The 19,574-nt window shown below is 43.3% G+C and overlaps 1 protein-coding gene across 3 annotated transcripts in view; it reads right to left on the reverse strand.

The window, feature by feature from the left end:
- Positions 1-603: 603 nt before the first annotated feature.
- Positions 604-19,574, reverse strand: part of GALNTL5 (polypeptide N-acetylgalactosaminyltransferase like 5) — a 54,662-nt gene continuing 35,691 nt past the window's right edge. For all 3 annotated transcript variants that reach the window (XM_032840239.1, XM_032840238.1, XM_032840240.1), the window contains exons 5-7: positions 14,940-15,057; positions 3,406-3,555; positions 604-883 (exon numbers count right to left, since the gene is read on the reverse strand). In XM_032840239.1, coding sequence (XP_032696130.1) covers positions 692-883; positions 3,406-3,555; positions 14,940-15,057 — 460 coding nt within the window. In that variant the 3' untranslated portion in view covers positions 604-691. The remainder of the gene's footprint in view (positions 884-3,405; positions 3,556-14,939; positions 15,058-19,574) is intronic.

Here is a 19,574-nt window from a genome sequence, read left to right on the forward strand (position 1 = left end):
ATAGATTAACAACAGAGCGCATAATCCAAGAAGGGTCAGGAGAGCTGTAAGCCAGAGCCATGGGAGGGGAAAAATATGAACAAGGCAAAACTGGAAGCATGGAAGAGGGACTGTCTCTTAATGACAAAAGGACTGACACACACAAACCAGAAGGCCAGCCTAGAGAACTGGACACCACAGCAAGTGGATGGGACCTCGGAAACTCAGGAACCCAGCCAAGCAAGGGATCAGTTCCAGTATCTACCCTGGCAGCAAGAGAGGAGCTCGAAACAGTTGAGCTGAAGTTGGTATGTACCAACCAAGGCTCTCTGTGAATGTCTTTCTGAGAAGGCCACCAGGCCAGGTCACCTGCCTGGAGTGAATGGAATTGACAAAGGCTCCAAAAGTGGAACCTTCCCTATGGTCCAACAGGACCAAGTGAGTTTGGCAAATAACGAAGAGAATACACTTCACCTCACACAATTGTATGATAGTCTTATCTGTGTGACTGTGTATATTTCTAACATTCAAGGTTTTGCTGCCCCAGAAATGTAGTGGCATGTGTAACAAAGTGTTAAGAACTATCATTAAAGGAAGACAGAAAGGCACTCTGGTTGTATTTCTTACTGCATGTCACATAATTTCATGTTGTTCCAAACTCGCATCAGGTCTGGAACTGTGTTCTTTGCTGTGTTGAAGATCTCAGAGGTTTTTAGCCCTTCATTAATGAAAATGATTTGTTTCCTTTTCTTTGGCTGTCCTTAGATGTCTCCAGTTCTGGGAAGACATTATCCAAATACCACTGAAATGGTTTGCAACCCAACCGTTTCCTCAGTTCAACGTGCTCGCTGATGTTTCCGTAGGCAACAGATTTCAGACCAGGTTGTCGTAAAAAAAATTGCTCCTAAATGGAAATAGAGAGTCAGTTATTCCATTAAACCAAACAAGCCGTATCTAACATAGCAGTATATCCTTCCATCACCTGAACAAGAACAACAAAAATCAGAAGACCTTCCGATTCCATCCGTAGAGTGAGGGCAGAGACACACGTGGTACCTGGATTCCCTCACCCCACGCGCATTCACAGTATGTGCTGTGACAAACCACAGCGGAGGGGTGTAGAAGCCCAAGAATCACAGCCACCTATGGTGACATGTTTATATGTTCAGATTTTAAAAGACTTTGAAAGTATGTTTTTAAAATATACTAACAGGTAGGGGCTCTGTGGAGCAGCTAGGAGCTATCTAGGTGGCTCAGTTGGTTAATCATCTACCTTCAGCTCAGGTCATAATCCCAGGGTCCTGGGACTGAGCCACTCATCAGGCTCGCTGCTCAGCAGGGAGTCAGCTTCTCCCTCTTGCTCTGCCCAATCCGCGCCTCCACCCCTGCCTCCACCCATGCACTCGCTCTCTAAAATAAATAAATAAATATTTTTTAAAAAAATAAAATATGCTAACAGGTGGAAAAATTGCAGAATATTGTGTGAATCTCATTATATAAAAGGATATATATTTGTTTTTAATGTGTGTTAACAAGAAACTATTCATTTTAGTGATTGCTAAATTTAGTGATTTAGCACTTGCTAATTTAATGTTACTTCTGAGGGGTGGAACCATATATGGTCTGAGAAAGCTTGCTTTTCACTTAGTACTCTTTCAGTACTGTATGACTTTTAAACATGTGTATGTTTTACCTTTTAAAAAATAATTTCTTTTAAAATCAGGAGATATAATAAGTATACAAAAAGTATATAAAATTCAATGTGCAACTTAATGAATTGTTGAAAAATCAACCCCCGTGATACTGACTAGGTCAAGAAATACTACACAAACAATCTCCTCGAAGCCCCCAGCCTTTCCCTTCCTGAACGAAGTCTTTCCCTTGGTTTTAAATGCTATCTTGATTATGTATTCATGCTTTTGCTTTTCTTTTTAGCTTTATCTAATTGTGCACACATAAATTATGTGACTTAATTTTACCCATTTTTAATTTAATAGGAACTGGAATAAATCAGTATACATTCTATTGTTTTTGGCTGCTTTACTTCACCATTATGTCCTAAAGATGGGCTGTACTATTGTATGTATGTCTACAGTTAATTTTCATGGCCAAATAGAATTATATCAATTAAATATGTCGCATTTATCCATTCTGATCCTGATGAGCACGTGGGCTGTATTTAGTGTTGGCTAACACCTACAATGCTGTTTGTAAACATTCTCGTTCATGCATTCTTGCACAAAAGCGTGTCTTTCTGGGATGTATGTGTAGGATGGAATTGCTAGATCGTGGGATATTCATGATCTTTACTTGATTTTGCCAAACTGTCTTCCAAAGTGAGTTTGTAATAATGAGTGCTCCCACACGCGATGTCTGAGAATTCCTGTGCTTGCCAATACTTGGTCCTATCAGACTTTAAACAGTTTTGCCAATCTAAGTGACTACATAGAAATACCTCACTGAGGCTTTAATCCGCATTGCCCTGATTACTAGAGAAAGAGTATTATTACTTTTATAATTTAAAATAATAAATAAATATTAGATTAAGACCAGAACTTAGACTATCATAGAGAGATTCTTACACATTTCTCCCCATGTATCTGACACGAGGTCTTGTTGGGGTTACCGCGGTATTGGATCGTGCATGGATCCTGCAGGGACCACTTTCAAATGGGGCCAGAGCGGCATGTTCTCTGTGCGTCCTTTTAGGTCCTGGCTAGGGGCTGAAGGCTTGGGGAGGTGCACTGATGAAGGAGCATGGCTTTGATAGAGAAATCTTTGACTGTCGGTTGAAAAGAGGTAATTGGGGGTGCCTGGGTTGCTCAGTGGGTTAAGCCTCTGCCTTCGGCTCAGGTCATGATCCCAGGGTCCTGGGATCAAGCCCCACATTGGGCTCTCTGCTCAGCGAGGAGCCTGCTTCCCCCTCTCTCTCTGCCTGCCTCTCTGCCTACTTGTGATCTCTGTCTATCAAATAAATAAAATCTTTAAAAAAAAAAGAGGTAATGGAGTTTCTTGCGTGGTCTCTAGATCATAGCAGCTGCATCCCTTGAGAACTTGGTAGTAGAGGAAGAGAATCTGGGGAGCTGCCTGTGGGGAGGAGGGCAGGGAGAGCTGCTTCAGAGGGGCACTGCTTAGGAGGGGAAATAGATCTGGGCCAAACAAACTTCCAGTGGTGGTTGATTTACTTCTGAGAAACTTGAGTTTCCCTAGAAATTAAAAAGTAATGCTCCAGGGCAGTAGATTCAAATGAACCAATTGAGAATAGGGTCTGGGGAAGGTAGATGAGTGGCTGACGGCTAATTTAAGGAAAATAGAGGGGAAAATCCCAAAATTTGTTATCTGGAAAGGTAGTAGTAACAGGTGTCTTTAGGGCAATCCCATTCTGTACTCTTGCTTGTCTTTCCAAATCAGAGATGTTTCCTTCACCTTGTATTGGTCCAGCCAAACGTGCACCAATCTGAGATTGTTATAGGTCACGGATTTCATAAAACCAGGTCGATTGGGAAAGCGCGGCTTATTGATGAGTCCCACTCGCGAGCAGGGGAGTATGAAAAGTTGGCCTCCACACATCCAGATCTAGGCGAAACCGACAAACATTAATGCATGTTTGCTAGTAGTATTAGGCAACTGCAGAATCTTTTTTTTTTTTTAACAAACATAGGAATAGCTAACATGTCTTAGGTTGTTCATTTAATCCTCACAACAACCCTATAATGTGGATACTGTCATTATCCCCACTTTACAGATAAAGAAACTCATACGTATGTTGAGTAAGAAACTTGCCCAGTGACAGAGAGTGCAGGGTTTAAACTCAGGAAGTTTGGCCTCCGCGTCAGCACTCCAAATACAAAATAATTGTTTCCCTCATAAAAAACAATTCTTTGTTTTTGTTTTGTTCTTTTATTTATTTGACAGAGAGTGTGAGCGAGCGAGCACAAGCAGGGGGAACAGCAGGCAGAGGGAGAGGGAGAAGCAGTTTCCCCGCTGAGCAGGGAGCCTGATGCAGGACTTGATCCCAGGGCCTTGGAATCATGACCTGAGCCAAAGGCAGATGCTTAACCCACTGAGCCACCCAGGTTCCCCATATGTGACCTATTTTGATGCTGATTATGTATAAAAAGTGGCAAAATAGTTTGTCTTCAAATATTCACCAACGATGTTCTGAGCATGACTACGTGATAAGAAAACACTGATCAGGGCTAAATTCAATGATACCTCTTTTTTGTACTTTAAACACTTTATAAAACTTCTTTTAAAGATTTTTATTTATTTGATGGAGAAAGAGAGCACAGCAGGGGAGCAGCAGGCAGAGGGAGAGGGAGAAGCAGGCTCCCCAAGCAGGGAACCAGATGTGGGGCTCGATCCCAGAACCCTGGGATCATGACCTGAGCCAAAAGCAGATACTTCACTGACTGAGACACCCAGGCACCCCTTGATCTCATTTTCATCTGAAATTGAGAACTACACAGTTGTTCACTTAAGCTACTGTTTGGGGGGCTCTTTGTTATATATCAAAAGCTAACTGCTACTAGCTATCTATAATGTTTTAGTCTCTTTTTTTTTAAGTGAGAACTTAAGGATATTTGGAAGATCATTAGTATCTGTTTGATAATTAGACTGGAGAAAGCACTGTTTATTATGTTTGAAATGTTTCTTGATTAGAAAAGAAATCTGGCATACAGAACAGAAAACAAAAGTAATCAAAGTGATAGAAGAGGTACAAGACCAAAAATTTTATGAGAAAACATTCTCAAAAATCACAGGGTGCCTGGGTGGTGCAGTCCAGCGAGCACACCTGACTCTTGGTTTTGACTCTGGTCATGATCTCAGGGTCGTGGGATTGAGCCCTACATTGGATGCCACCCTGACTTCGGAGTCTGCTTGGAATTGTGTCTCTCCCTCTGGCTCTCTCCACCCCCCTGGAATGAATGAATAAATAAATCTTTTAGAAAAAGTCAAATTGTGGACGCCGGGCTGCTCAGTCGGCTAAGCAGCTGCCTTCGCCTCAGGTCACGATCCCAGGGTCCTGGGATCGAGTCCCGCATTGGGTTCCCTGCTCAGCAGGGAGCCTGCTTCCCCCTCTGCCATGGCCTGCCGCTCTGCTGACTTGTGATCTCTGTCTCTCTGTCAAATAAATAAATAAATAAGATCTTTTAAAAAAATCAAATTCAAGGACGCTGCAGGAATTTTGCCTAATCTTCCTGGGGCTCATACATTTGTTCTCTTCCTCTCGGTTCATTCTCTAGAGGGACACGATCCGTCTGGACATACACTTTGCTGGGCTCACTGGCCGTGTAGACGATGGTCCGCTTGCTTCCTCAGAAGTTCTGCTGGAAGTTGTCCACCCAGCTCCCAGTTTCTACTGTTGTTATTATTAGTAGTAGTATTAGTAGTAGTTGTAGTAGTACTAGTAGTAGTAGTAGTAGTAACAGCACTGGCACCCCACTGAGAGTTGAGCTAACACAGTGGGTAAGAGCACAGACTCTGGGACGCTCGGCACAGTTCAAGTCCTCCATCAGCTGTATGAACGAAGGCAAGTTACTGCAGTTACTCAACCTACTTGTGCCTCAGTTTCCTCAATTGCAGAGTGAGAGTAAGTACCCACCTCATGGGATTGCTATGAGCGTTAGATAATTTGATGCTTATAAAATGCTTCGAGTTTGTGTTTGTAAATCAGCGTGTTTATCTCTGCTGTAGTGAAGTGTGGTAGGTTGCCAGAATGGCCACACATCTTCATTCCTCTATGCACACTTCTGTGCAACGTAACATTGTCCCTCATTCCATCAAGACATAAAGCTTATTTCTCCACCTCTTAAATCTGGCCTTAGCCACATGATTTGCTTTGGCCAATGGGACCTTAACAAATGTGACACAAACAGATGCTTGAAGTGTTTGCTGCATGGGACTTCATTTGCTACTCTTGGGAACCCTGTGACCATCTCACCAGAAATGAGCCTGAGCTAGCCTGACTGATATAAGAGACAAATGGCAAGTCATCTCCACTGCCCCAGCGATCACTGGGCAAATGTCCAGACACGCAAATGATGTCATCCTAGACTCGCCAGCCCCAGCTGAGCCTCCAGATGAACACAGATGTATAGGCAATACCAGTAGAAACCAGCCATCCTGTCTCTGACCAGAAAAGCCACTTTGGCAACACAGTGAATTATGAGAAATTAGAACTGTTTGCTGTTTTAAGCCACTGTGTTTCAGGATAGTTTGTTATACAGCAAAAGCTAACTGATACATGAGGGGACATTTTTCTCTTAACTTCAGTTTTACTCATTAAGTAAAACAGACCTTCATCCACTTGGTTGTTTATTCCAGAAACTTGGTGTGATAGATGGAAATATTGTTCAGCAAATATTAGTTCACTCTCCCATCCCTCACTTTGGGGCAAAGTTTATTTCTTGGACATCCTGACTTTGGGCTTGTCCCTCTGTTGCCTTGGCCAACACAATGGGAGTAGACATGATGCATGCTGAAGCTTTAAATATGCTTTGTGGTCTGGCTTGACTTTTGCATCCTTGCCCATCCAAATGAGAAGAATATGCTGGGTTGCTACTAGTCACCACTCACATACTAGTACCTCAAATACTAGTAGAACAGTAATACTAGTAGAACACAAATAGAATTCTTTTTTTTTTTTTTACACAAGTAGAATTCTAATACTCATAGAATGATGAAAGGACCTGAACTGAAGTCAAAGACTGGAGCCAAGCCCAGACCATCTAAATTCAGAGGCAGAGTCCCCCTCGCCAGCCCATGAACATATGAAAGAAACAACCTAATGCTTATTGGTCTAAGTGATTCAGCGTTGAGCTGGTTTGTAACATAGCATCATCATGGCATTAGCCGACTGATAATGGCCTGTCTGGGACACTGCTTTGTCTTAACATCCATCTTACCTGCTCAGTCTCTAAGTTCCATCCACTCTAATCATAATATATGCCTGGAATCTGTCCAGTCTTCCTGCCTCCATTACAACCACTCTAGTTCCATCCAAGGTTACCCTTTGTCCAGATCATCACAAGAAGCTCCTGCTCTCCCTGCTTATCCCCCACTTTGTTCATCTCCATCACTGTCCTACCTAAAACCTACCTGCAGCATTCCACCATGCATAAGATACAACCTAAATCCTTACAAGGTTCTGGGGTGTCCTGCCCTTGCCCCCTTTCCAGCCTTCCTTCCCTTATCCTTCTCTCCTTGCATCATGGCCCAGCCTCACTGGCCCTTCTCCACTGACACATATGGGTTGGAAAGCTGCCTATTTTCTGAGTCTTCAGGCAGAAATCAGGGCATTACTAAGTATTTTCTTTCTTCTGTAATCTGTATTTGTTTTCATGAGGTGACGTAGGGGTACCGCATGTGACAAAAACCAGGGTAGGATTTTCTCAGGCTGTTCCATTGGCCTCACAGTTACGGCGCTGCCTTCCAGATTCAGGCAGTCCACCAGATTTATTTTCTAGTCTGTTCTGCCTTCTCCAGTCTCAAGAAACTTCTCAGCAGAAAGTTAGGAGAGGCTGCTAGCCAGATACCACTTTAAATGAGGACTCTGGGATGGCTGTCGCGTAGAAAGAAAGGAACCGATCGATATTGGCTGATGGCTCATTGGGTGGCAGACACTGTTTTAAATGCTTGATGTGCATTGCCCCAGTGGATACACATGATTATTCTGATCATTTATACATGATCAGGCTTCCTAGACTCCAACCAGTTCAACCATTTACAAATATTTCCCAACCACTTCTTTTTTAAATAAGATTTTTTTTAAAGATTTTATTTATTTATTTGACAGAGAGAGATCACAAGTAGGCAGAGAGGCAAGGCAGACAGAGAGGAGGAAGCAGGCTCCCCACGGAGCAGAGAGCCTGATGTGGGGCTCGATCCCAGGACCCTGGGATCATGACCTGAGCCAAAGGCAGAGGCTTTAACCCACTGAGCCACCCAGGCGCCCCACCACTTCTTATGTGGCAAACATACTAGGTGCTCTGGGACCCAGGTGTGAACAAGTCAGACCGTGCCCCTGCCCTCGCGGGGCTCACTGCCTGGTCAGTACACAGATTGATGGGCATCCAGCACAAAACAAAAATGGAGTCTCTGATTCAAAAATTATAACGAATTTCAGGAAGGCAATGGTGGAGTATTCCACTAAGTGTGGGGTCTTTCCAAAAGTGTCCCCATGGGCCACCACACAGGTTGTATGCCCACAGAGCCTGCCCTGAACTTGGTATACTAGAACAGGTGCTGTCATGGTACTGTCTACTCAAAAAAAGAAAAATGAAGCATGCGCTCTAATGCGTGAGCACACACAGAAGGGACCCCAGACTTGTGCATGTGCACGTGCGTGTGTGCATGGGCATGCAGGGAGAGTGGTGATAAGGTCAAGGAAGTCTCCCTGAAGAGATTACATCAAAGCTGTGAAATGGACTGTGGTAGTGGGAAAGAGCAAAGTGGACAGAGGTGAGTGATGACTTAGACCTAGATCTAACCATACCTGGTGGGAGAAAGAAAGGCATGAAAGGGAGAGTGGAGACCAAGAAGGTACTCTGGGGGGACAGGGGATGGACGGTTGCAGGCAGGAGGAGGGCAGCATGTCATCCATCCAAAGAGGAAAAGAACAAGGGAGGATGCATGGGTTCGAGGGGGTAGAAAGAGCTCCATTTCCGAAATGTTGGGTTTAGGATACCCATGGGATATTCAACCTACAGGACAATCACCTACACGACATTAGATGTACAAAATGATGGCACAGAAAGACCTGGGAAAGAGCTAGAACTATGTCATCAGCCTGTAGTCATTCAAGGGTGGCGTGGATAAGGTTACTCAGAGGATGGAGAAGAGAAAGAGGGTCTTGGGGCAACCCAAGAGAGGAGGCAATTCAGAGCAATGGCGACCCATGGTAAGCCGTGGTCAGAGAGCAGCGGGCTGCCAAGGAGCATGACCCACCCCACCCCCCTTATGCAGACTCTAAGAATGTGGTCCGCCCTTTCTCTATCGCCAGCACACAGTTTGCTTTCTAATCGAAGCACCCAAAGAGGTGTGGCCACCTTGGGCGGCAGCTAAGCTGGCTTCAATATCTAAGAGGTCCCGTCCAGTAGTGAGGCAGGTGATGCTCAGAGGATACGGCAGGGCTCTAGGGCTGAAGCAGGGCACCTTGCCCATATCTGGGGCCTCCAGGATGGAGCGCCAAGCCACGCAGGTTGTTGGGGGCTGCTGGAGGCCAGCCTGCCCTCCACCAGGAAAATCGAAGTGTGGATCTGCAGCCTGGGTTAGGAGAAGCCTCCTGAGGCTGCAAGTGAAGCCGCAGCTCCCATCCCCTCTCCAGAGTGAGCACAGCAGGGCAACTAAGACAAATTCAGAGCTCTGGAGGCTTCCAGAGAGAAATGACTTAGAGACAGAATAGAACCAAGCTGGCGAGGTCTCCAAACCTGAAGTTGAGTAGACAGTACCAAGCAGGACACACAGGTCTGGAGCAGACACCTACGAGTTCCCTGAGTCAAGGCAAGTTACTCCAGCACTCTGCGCTCCAGCTCCTCCACTCTAAGTAGGACATCACGCATGTAGCTCGCAGGCTTGTCAGGAACTTTAAATAAGTTAACACCTGTTAGATCCCGGTGTGTATAGAGTATATATAGAGTGTATATAGTGTGTATAGAGCAGCGCGTGTCATATACATAAGACCTCGTCCAACAAATGAAATGCATCTTTATCCTTTACCCCGTAACTTAAAAATGCCATTTCTGCAGGGAAGCCACCGAAGACACATGGCTCCCCCAACACAGGCTGGATTCCCCTTTCATCTGATCTCGTAGTGCTCTGTATGTCTCCTTCATTGTGTCTATCAAACATAAATAACTAATCACCTCTCTCCACTTCAGCACGTGAAGCTTCATGCTCTCATGAGCCGCGTTTGCTCTGTGCGCCACTGAATTTAGTACTAGCACAGCACTTTGCATGTAACAGGCTCTCGGTATTGGTGAGTGAGTGAATGGATGGATGGATGGATGGATGGATGGACGGATGCGGGCTGCGCCTTCTTCTGAATGCCCGGAGTGTGGCAGAGCCCAACACAGCGGGTGCTCCTCATGAGAGCTACACTGGCTCTAACGAGAACTCTTGACAGCGTCTTCACCCTAAACAAGGGTAGACTGGGGTACTGTCACCACCCAGGTGTTAGTGAGAGCCACGGGAGTTGATGCAGGGGTGCCCTGAAAAATATCAGCAAGGTGTGACAGACCCAGGCCAATCAGAACAGATATGCGGCAACAGGTCCCACGCCCCTGTCCTGCCAAGCACAGTCCCTTTAGTTGCTGGGTCATAGACAGCCCCCGTGGGCAATATTCAGTCAGCTCAGAGTTGAAGTTCTTCCCCACCGGGTAAGGAAATATCACACTGTATTAACCACCAATTGTGGCTTCACAGGTGCAAAACAGCTGAGGTCAGCCATGAGCCACAAGGAGCACACGGGGCAAGAAGGGACAGCTGACAAGAGCACCAGTCTCAGGGACACCCACGCTTCTGGGATGCACAGAAGATACTCCTGCAGATACAGAACAGAGCTGTGGAAGAGGAACCAGGAGCGATGTTCTAAACTCCAAGGAAACGTCTGGAAAAAAACGGCCGACAGCATCAAATGTTGCAGTGACCTCCAGGATGCAGAAGAATAAAAGCCATCCATTAGGGACATCAGTATTAAACTGATGACAGTTCCCGGAATGCTGTCCCAGGGTGCCGAGGCCACCAGGATGTTGATTTATTGGAATGAGCACTGAGAAATGAAGACATATGTACAGGTGTCTGTGATCTTCTTTCCGGAAACACAGGGTTACTTATCTTGGTTAGAGACTGCAGCCAGTGTCAAGGGAGGACGCCTCCTATTTATTAATTTACATGTTTATGAAGAGAGAGACCCACACATACTTAAAAAAATATGAAGGGGCCATTAGGAATGGAGTAGTTGAGAATATGGAAGCAAGGAAAATTAATACATTTGAATGATATGTTAACTGTTATTAGCTATCTGAGGGAATATACAACCAGAAAAAGGAATACACTCCCTCTTCAAATATGCATATGTTATTCACAAAATTGATGTTCTTGAGACACAAGAATGTGCTCATTAAGATATCAGGTCCTGAAAAGGGGACCTAATATGCCATACACCATATTCACAGAGAGCCATACAACAAAACAAGGAATCATCAGCCAAACAATGAAAAGTACCAAAGACATGAACATTATAAAATAATGCTGGGATCAGAAGGGAACACATGATGGGGGCGGGGAGAAGCAATGAAAACACCACACTTCCCATGTACTACCAAACAGGGCCTTAAAAGGAAAAAAGATACTGTTCCAGATATTTTTCTATTCGCAATAATGTACCTGAAGCACTATGAAAGAAGTCTGTGCTTAAGAGAACTTTGAGCGAGTGAACAAAGTAACAAGCCAAAAGGAGGAAGAGGGAGACCAAATCCAAAACATAACAACAGCAGCAAAGAAAAAAAATCAGAAAAATAAAACACAAAAAGCAAATACAGCAAACAATTTAATACCCACTAAGATAATATGTGCATTCAGAGGCTGGTCTCTGCGGACGACTGCATAGTGTAAGAACAGAGGGCAACATAGAATCATTACAGCTCTCCCGTATTAAGCACCTTCCAGAAAGTATCTGTTTACTGCATTGTAATATGGACCCTGTTTTTTCATTTTACCTGCAAGGAAGTTAACGCTCAACCAAGATTTGAACTTAGTCATTGATTAAACTGCTTTCTCTGCACCAGACTGTGTCTGCCAGGAAGAAACAAACAGGCAGAGAAAAGTGAGAAAAAAATTAAGGATAATAATGGTGAATTCACAACCCAGATTTGTATGCACACTTCAAAGTGACCATTATTTATTTTAAGTTTTATTTATTTAAGACACCTCTACACCCAACGTGGGGCTCGAACTCACAACCCTGAGATCAAGAGTCGCGGGCTCTTTTGAGAGAGCCAGCCAGGTGCTCCAAAGTGACCATGATGAAAAGTCTATTGGAATTTAGTAAAAAACCCACAGCAACTTCTTTCTAGATATGTCTCCAAAGGCAAAGGAAACAAAAGTGAAAATGAACTTTTGGGACTTCATCAAGATCAAAAGCTTCTGCAGAGCAAAGGAAACAGTCAACAAAACAAAGAGGCAACCCCACGGAATGGGAGAAGATATTAGCAAATGACACTACAGACAAAGGGCTGATATCCAAGATCTATAAAGAACTCCTCAAATTCAACACACACAAAACAGATAACCACGTCAAAAAATGGGCAGAAGACATGAGCAGACACTTTTCCAAAGAAGACATACAAATGGCATGGAAAAATGTTCATCACTAACCATCAGGGAGATTCAAATCAAAGCCACATTGAGATACCACCTTACACCAGTTAGAATGGCCAAAATTAACAAGGCAGGAAACAACATGTGTTGGAGAGGATGTGGAGAAAGGGGAACCCTCTTACACTGTTGGTGGGAATGCAAGTTGGTACAGCCACTTTGGAAAACAGGGTGGAGATTCCTTAAGAAATCAAAAATAGAGCTTCCCTATGACCCTGCCATTGCACTACTGGGTATTTACCCCAAAGATACAGATGTAGTGAAAAGAAGGGCCATCTATACCCCAACGTTCATAGCAGCAATGGCCACAGTCGCCAAACTGTGCAAAGAACCAAGATGCCCTTCAACGATGAATGGATAAGGAAGATGTGGTCCATATATACTATGGAGTATGATGCCTCCATCAGAAAGGATGAACACCCAACTTTTGTATCAACATGGACGGGACTGGAGGAGATTATGCTGAGTGAAATAAGTCAAGCAGAGAGAGTCAATTATCATATGGTTTCACTTATTTTGGATCATAGGAAATAACATGGAGGACATGGGGAGATGGAGAGGAGAAGAAAGTTGAGGGAAATTGGAGGGGAAGATGAACCATGAGAGACTATGGACTCTGAAAAATAATCTGAGGGTTTTGCAGGGGCGGGGGATGGGAGGTTGGGTGAGCCTGGTGGTGGGTATTAAGGAGGGCATGTATTGCATGGAGCACTGTGTGTGATGCATAAACAATATATTCTGGAACACTGAAAAGAAATTAAAAAGAAGATGTGGTCCATATATACAATGGAATATTACTCAGCCATCAGAAAGGAGGAATACCCAACTTTTGTATCAACATGGACAGGACTGGAGGAGATTGTGCTGAGTGAAATAAATCAAGCAGAGAAAGTCAATTACATATGGTTTCACTTATTAGTGGAACACAGGGAATAACATGGAGGACATGGGGAGATGGAGGGGAGAAGGGAGTTGAGGGAAATTGGAGGGGGAGATGAACCATGAGAGACTGTGGACTCTGAGAAACAAACTGAGGGTTTTGGAGGGGAGAGGGGTGGGGGGGGTTAAGTGAGGCTGGCAGTGGGTATTAAGGAGGGCACGGATTGCATGGAGCACAGGGTGTGGTGCATAAACAATGAATTCTGGAACACTGAAAAGAAATTTAAAAAGTAAAAATTTTTTAAAAAGAATTTAGTCAAAAACCAAAACTTACCTATGATAAACACAAAATAAACATCTGAATGGCACCTTTGTATTTTCTTTAGACTCTCTCCCGGCATATCTACTTCGTACTTTCTTCTCTACCCCAATTATTTCACTAAATCTTCACAAATTTGTAATTTAAGAAACAGAACAAATGACTAAAGGAAAAGAGAGAGAGAGAAAGAGGGAGGGAGAGAGAGAAAAACTAGGAAACAGACTCTTAACTCTAGGGAATATACTGATGGTCACCAGAGGCGGGGGGATGGGGGAAACAGGTGATGGAAATTAAGGAGGGCACTTGTTCTGATGAGCACCAGGTGAGGTCTGGAATTGTTGAATCCTTATATTGTACAACTGAAACTAATACAACACTGTGTTAACTATCCTGCAATTTAAATAAAATAAAAAAAAACCCAAAATGCAAGAATCTCCACAAAATTCTGAGAATGGCATTTATATTTGTTCCTATTTACCAGGTGAGAAAGTAGGGAATTAGAAAAACTAATGGCTGCTCCACAATCTTACAGCAAGTTAGCAACAGAGCTGGGACCCATTCTGATGCCTAATGACTAGTGATCTAATATCACGGGACTATTTAAAAGTCAAATCTGCTTTTAGATTTGAGATATAATTCACAGTCTACAAAAAATTTACCCTTTTGCAGTGTACGGTTCAGTGACTCTGGGTATTTTCATGAGCTTGTCCAACCAGCACTTCTATCTCCTTCTGGAACATTCTCACCACTTCCAGAAATAGCCCTGGCACCCATCAGCACTCATTCTCTTTCCTCAAGCTTCTGGCAACCACTAATCTACATTCTGTTTCTATGAATTTACTTAGTTTGCACATTTCCTAGGAGAGGACTTATTCATATAAAGATGTGGGCTTTTGTGTCTGACTTCCTTCACCCACTGTAATGTTTTCAAGTTCCACTCATGTTGTAGCAAGTATCCTGGGATTCAAGGGTTGAGAGACAACCTAGACACCCCCTACCAAGTCTTCTCAATTTGTAGATGGGGAAACTGAGGCCTGAGATAGCCCGCAGAGTTAGTGGCACCCAAGTCCCCTACTGCCTAATGCTGTTATTTTCACTACACCACAACCACCAAGACAATCAGTGTAATAAAGAAGAGCTTCCACAAATAAATAAAAACATTAATGTGATATGCCATATATTAGAAAGAACAAAACATAAGGTAATAAAAGCTGGTATTTTACTAACTATTGTCATACTCAGTGAGGAGTCCCACAGGTCATTTGTTTCACGGGATGTGGGAATGGTACCCGATGCGCAGGCAGGAAAACTGGGCATAAGTCTGAAGTCAGTGTTTGCTCTCTCTGAACAAAGGTAATGATTTAAAAAGCCAAGTCTGAATTACCCTTAGTGAAAGTTCCAAATTTTCTGCTCCCGAGAGTTTCATGTCCCTGTCGTACTGTCCAATCTCGTTAAAATAATGCCTATTTATAGCAAAAATTCCTCCAGCCATTGCAGGCGACCTAAAAAGGACACATAAATATTAAATCACAGACCCAGTCATTCTGGATTTTTTGCCAAAATTATACTGAATATTAGCAGTAACATAAAAACTAGAAAATAGCACAATACTGATACAAAAATTGTTAATATATATTTAGGAGAACATGGCCTAAGCAAAACCAAGAGTCCCACACTTAACCAACTCCGCCAACCAGGCGCCCCCGCAGTAACTTTTACTTAGCTCTCAACGAATTGTATAGTGACATATTGTCTTCTTCTTGAGAGGGAACATCATCTTTAGAATGTGAATTTCCCCTGGGGACAAATATTGAATTGGGAATTAGAGTTTACAAATCTCCCTTTCCAAGCACATTAAGTGTGTTACATTTACTTTTGGGAAAACCAATGTTACAAAGCATCTTTTTTTGGTCCACCAATAGCAGGGCCCAATAACACCAAAGTAAGTAGTTTGAAAATGATTACATGTTCATCTACTCATTTATTTTTTTAAAAAGTAGGCATTAAACACCTATGATGTGTTTGAGATAAACTAGTGAATCAACAGCTCGTACAGGGGCAAGGGTGGAAAGAGGGATCCCAGTGTCACCGTGGTCTTGGAGGAAGAGGATGGGATTGTGGATAAGCGTCCAGCGGTGAATGATATGTGATCCAACTCCCGATGTATTTTGAAGATGGAACCAGCAGATTTGCTTACGAGTGGGATGTGGGTGGAGGAGGAAGAGAAGAGTGAAGGCCAACCCCAGCATTTTGGCCTGGGTACCTGGAAGGTAGAGTTGCCGTGCACTGAGATGGGGATGCTAGGGGGTGGGGGTAGATTTTGGTGGAAAGATTCAGCTGGGGACATGTTTGAGGTGTCGAGTCAGCATTCAACTGGAGATGCCAGTAGGCAGTTGGAGGGAAGAGTCTGGCACTAGGCAAGTGGCCGGGGCTGGAGACAGAACTCTGGGAGTCCTCAGCTTAAGATGGGCAAGAAGCGCTTCCTGAGCGTGGGGAGGCGGAGGTGAGGATCAAGAACTGAGGTTGGAGAGAAGACAGGAATTGAGGAATCGGCAAAGGAGATGGGAGCGAGCAGAGGGGTGGGGGTTGGTTAGAAGGAAGACCTGGAGATTGTACTGCTCTGGAGTCCAAGGGATATATACAGTATATACCCAGGATATACAGTGTATAATGCACGGAGCATACAATATATGAGGTATCAACTGTCTATGGTATCAGTAAGGTTTTCAGTCAACACTAGGCTCTTAGTCGTTAGGGAATTGGGGCGTCAAAAGCTACATTCAGAGTTTTGACTGCACGGGGTGGTCAGTGTGTCTAACTCCTGTGTTGTTCAAGGTGAACTGTATGTTATAACACATGTATCATGTATGATATATATTCTATAAATGATTGGTATCATGCTAAGTTTTTTATGGCTTGATTTTTTATTTAGCATATTGTGAGAATTTTCCTTTTATAGTAATTAGCTTTCAAAAAACTTTAGGTAATATTCTACAAAGTATGATTATACTTTTTAACCATTTCACTATGAACATTTATGTTGTTTTTATTTTTTAACTAATATAAATGTCGCTGTGATAGATGTCTCTGTACTTACTTCTCATTAACTCCTTAGGGAAGTGTTTCAAGAAGTGGAATTATTGCATTGAAGAATAACATTTATAAGATTTTTAATGTATATTAATGTATTAATTTTAATGTACATTAATATAATGTCAAATCATTTTCAAAAGCATGTGTGACTATATCTATACTCATAGTGTATTCAAATTCCAAAAATGTTACTACTGAGCAAATACCAGGAGTAGTTTTCCTATTGAAATTTTTAGAGCCTAAAGCATACCTGATATGTGATACAGGGAAATACTATAAAATTATGTCAATTTTTTTGTAAATGGAATACTGCAACTACTTCTTCCTGAAAGTAACTTCATTTTAAAATAAGTTCATTTTGAGATGAACTCCAAATGTTGATGCTTTTTAAAAAATTTTTGAGTAAATCATTATTTTTACATACTTAATGTTGTTTAAATGAAGTGTATCTTTACTCTTTTTCATTCTGAAGTCTGGGGGACGCCTGGGTGGCTCATTCGGTTAAGCACCTAAGCTCTTGATTTCAGCTCAGGTCATGATCCCAGGGTCATGAGATCGAGCTCTGTGTAAGGCTCCCTGCAATCAGCTCGGGATTCTCTCCCTCTCCCTCTGCCCCTCCCTACCCCACTCATTCTGAAGTCTGGAACAGTAAAATAGCAACCACTGATACTGATCACCTCCCCCATGTCAGCCCTTAGGTTATGTTCTTTTTTAAAAATTATTTTTATTAACATATAATGTATTATTTGCCCCAGGGGTACAGGTCTGTGCATCATCAGGCTTACACATTTCACAGCACTCACCATAGCACATACCCTCCCCCAGTGTCCATCACCCAACCACCTTATTCCTACCCCAACCCCGCAGCACTGGGTTATGTTCTTTACAAGCATTGGCCCATTTAATCTCTTCGATAATCTCGAGAGGTATGCATTTTATTATCATCATTTTACAGATGAAGATAGTGAAGCTGAGAGAGGCGACTGGCCCAGCAGAGGGCTGCCTTATTGCACAACTCCGGGGATGCCAAACACCAATAATCTTTGTGAATAGGGCCTCCTGGAGATGTGCAGTACACAGCCTATACAGCTATACACAGCAGTCCTGAACAGCTAACAAGTAGTGGTTGGAGCAGAGCAAAAATGAGTTATACACTGGAAGGTGTATGAAGCGCTCTATTGCTCTAAAAACAAAGACATTTGGTGACATCTGCAAAGAAGGGTTTTAAGAAAACTAATGTAGCAACAGAGAAACTGGCATGAGGGAGTGGAGACTGCAGGCCAGCTTGTCCCTTACAGTGTAGAGGCCAAACCCAGGACAGTGAGGGCCTAGACCATGGGGACAGGCAGAGAGATGGAGAGATGTCCTATGAGAGTCATCACAAATGCTGAGTCCCCTGGAGCTGGTTAATCACTGAATTAGAGTAGGCAGTGGCAGACCACAGGTGTAGTCAGGCTTCATGGCTGCATAGTACTCCATTATGGTTCCAGCATAAAGTACTAAATAATCTCCCAGTTACTCCTTCCGGTTCTTAATGTTTATTTCATCCTTGAATCTGGAGGCCAGGCTGTGTCCCAGGAGTAAGGGGCTCAGGGCAGGGGCAGTTACTGGGACCAAGGGAAGTAATAAAGATTTGGAACACCGACTGGGCAGGGAATGAGTGCATAAAGAGATGGCAGACCAGCATGAGGCTGGAGATCATCCATGCATTGAAGCATCGGCTCACATCTTTTAAAGGAACAAAGAAAGCAGAAGGTGAACTTGATCAGACTTGGAGGTTCACGGCAGGCTGGAGGTCCTCGCTAGAAAAGCCACAGAAGAAGAATGAAATCATTGGGGCACCTGGGGGGCTCGATTCAGTTGAGCATCTGCCTTCAGCTCGGGTCATGATCTCAGGGTCCTGGGATGGACCCCACATCGGGCTCCTTGCCCAACCAGGAGCCCGCTTCTCCCTCTCCTGCTGCTGCTCCCCCTGCTTGTGCTCGCTCTCTCTCTCAAGTAAATAAATAAAATCTTTAAAAAGAGAGAAGAAAGAAACCATGAGGGGGAGAAACAGAAATCAAAGAACTGGAGATCCTGATGATGTCCAGTGAGTAGGTGGGCAGGTGTGAGTGGGGCATAGCAGGGAAAAACTAGGAACATCTTGGGCCGTGGCCCAAGAGACAGATATCCAGTAATTTAGAAGATGAAAGGTCCAGGACATGGCTATAGGAATAATAATAGCTAACAATGATAAACACTGATGTAGTACTTACCATGGACAGATACTGTTCTAAGCTTTGATATATACTAAGTCATTCTCACAACAACACTGTGAAGTATGATTAACCTCCAGACTTTCCCACATAAGGAAATAAGGTGCAGGGAGGTTAAGCAACTTGCACAAGTTCCCAGAGCTTTAGTTAAACTAAAATAGAGACAAAGATCAAGGACTTGCTAGGCTACAGTGTTAGAAAATTTACTTGCGTCATTTGTATAACACAGAGGTTGGTAGTAGAGGAACAGGTGGAGCCGGGCATCCGTTATCAGTAAATGTTGCGGGGGGGGGGGGGGCCTGGAGGAAGTCTCTTCGGAAATAGCCTCACAGAGGAAGTTAAAAGTCACAACATCAAATTGTTCTCATTTAGAAATACATTTTCCAAGACTAATAATTGAAATAATAGGAATAATAATAATAGGAAAATTGTATTCATATCTATAAAATTATAGATGAAAGCATTTAGATAAATGTTTTATACATGAATTTAGCCGAGACTTCTACCTTTTCTGGGCTATCCACAGTACTAGAATTTTGTTCCTTGACCACATGCAATTTCCTCCTGAGAACCAAGTCCACATTCTAAAGACAGACCCCTGAAACCAGAGGGACACTGCCCATGGCAGTGTTCTTAACTGGACTGAGATTCTCATTTCCAATCAAAGAAAC

This window comes from Lontra canadensis, unplaced genomic scaffold (genome assembly GCF_010015895.1).
Source record: "Lontra canadensis isolate GAN:19392208 unplaced genomic scaffold, GSC_riverotter_1.0 scaffold111, whole genome shotgun sequence".
Classification (NCBI taxonomy): Eukaryota; Metazoa; Chordata; class Mammalia; order Carnivora; family Mustelidae; genus Lontra; species Lontra canadensis.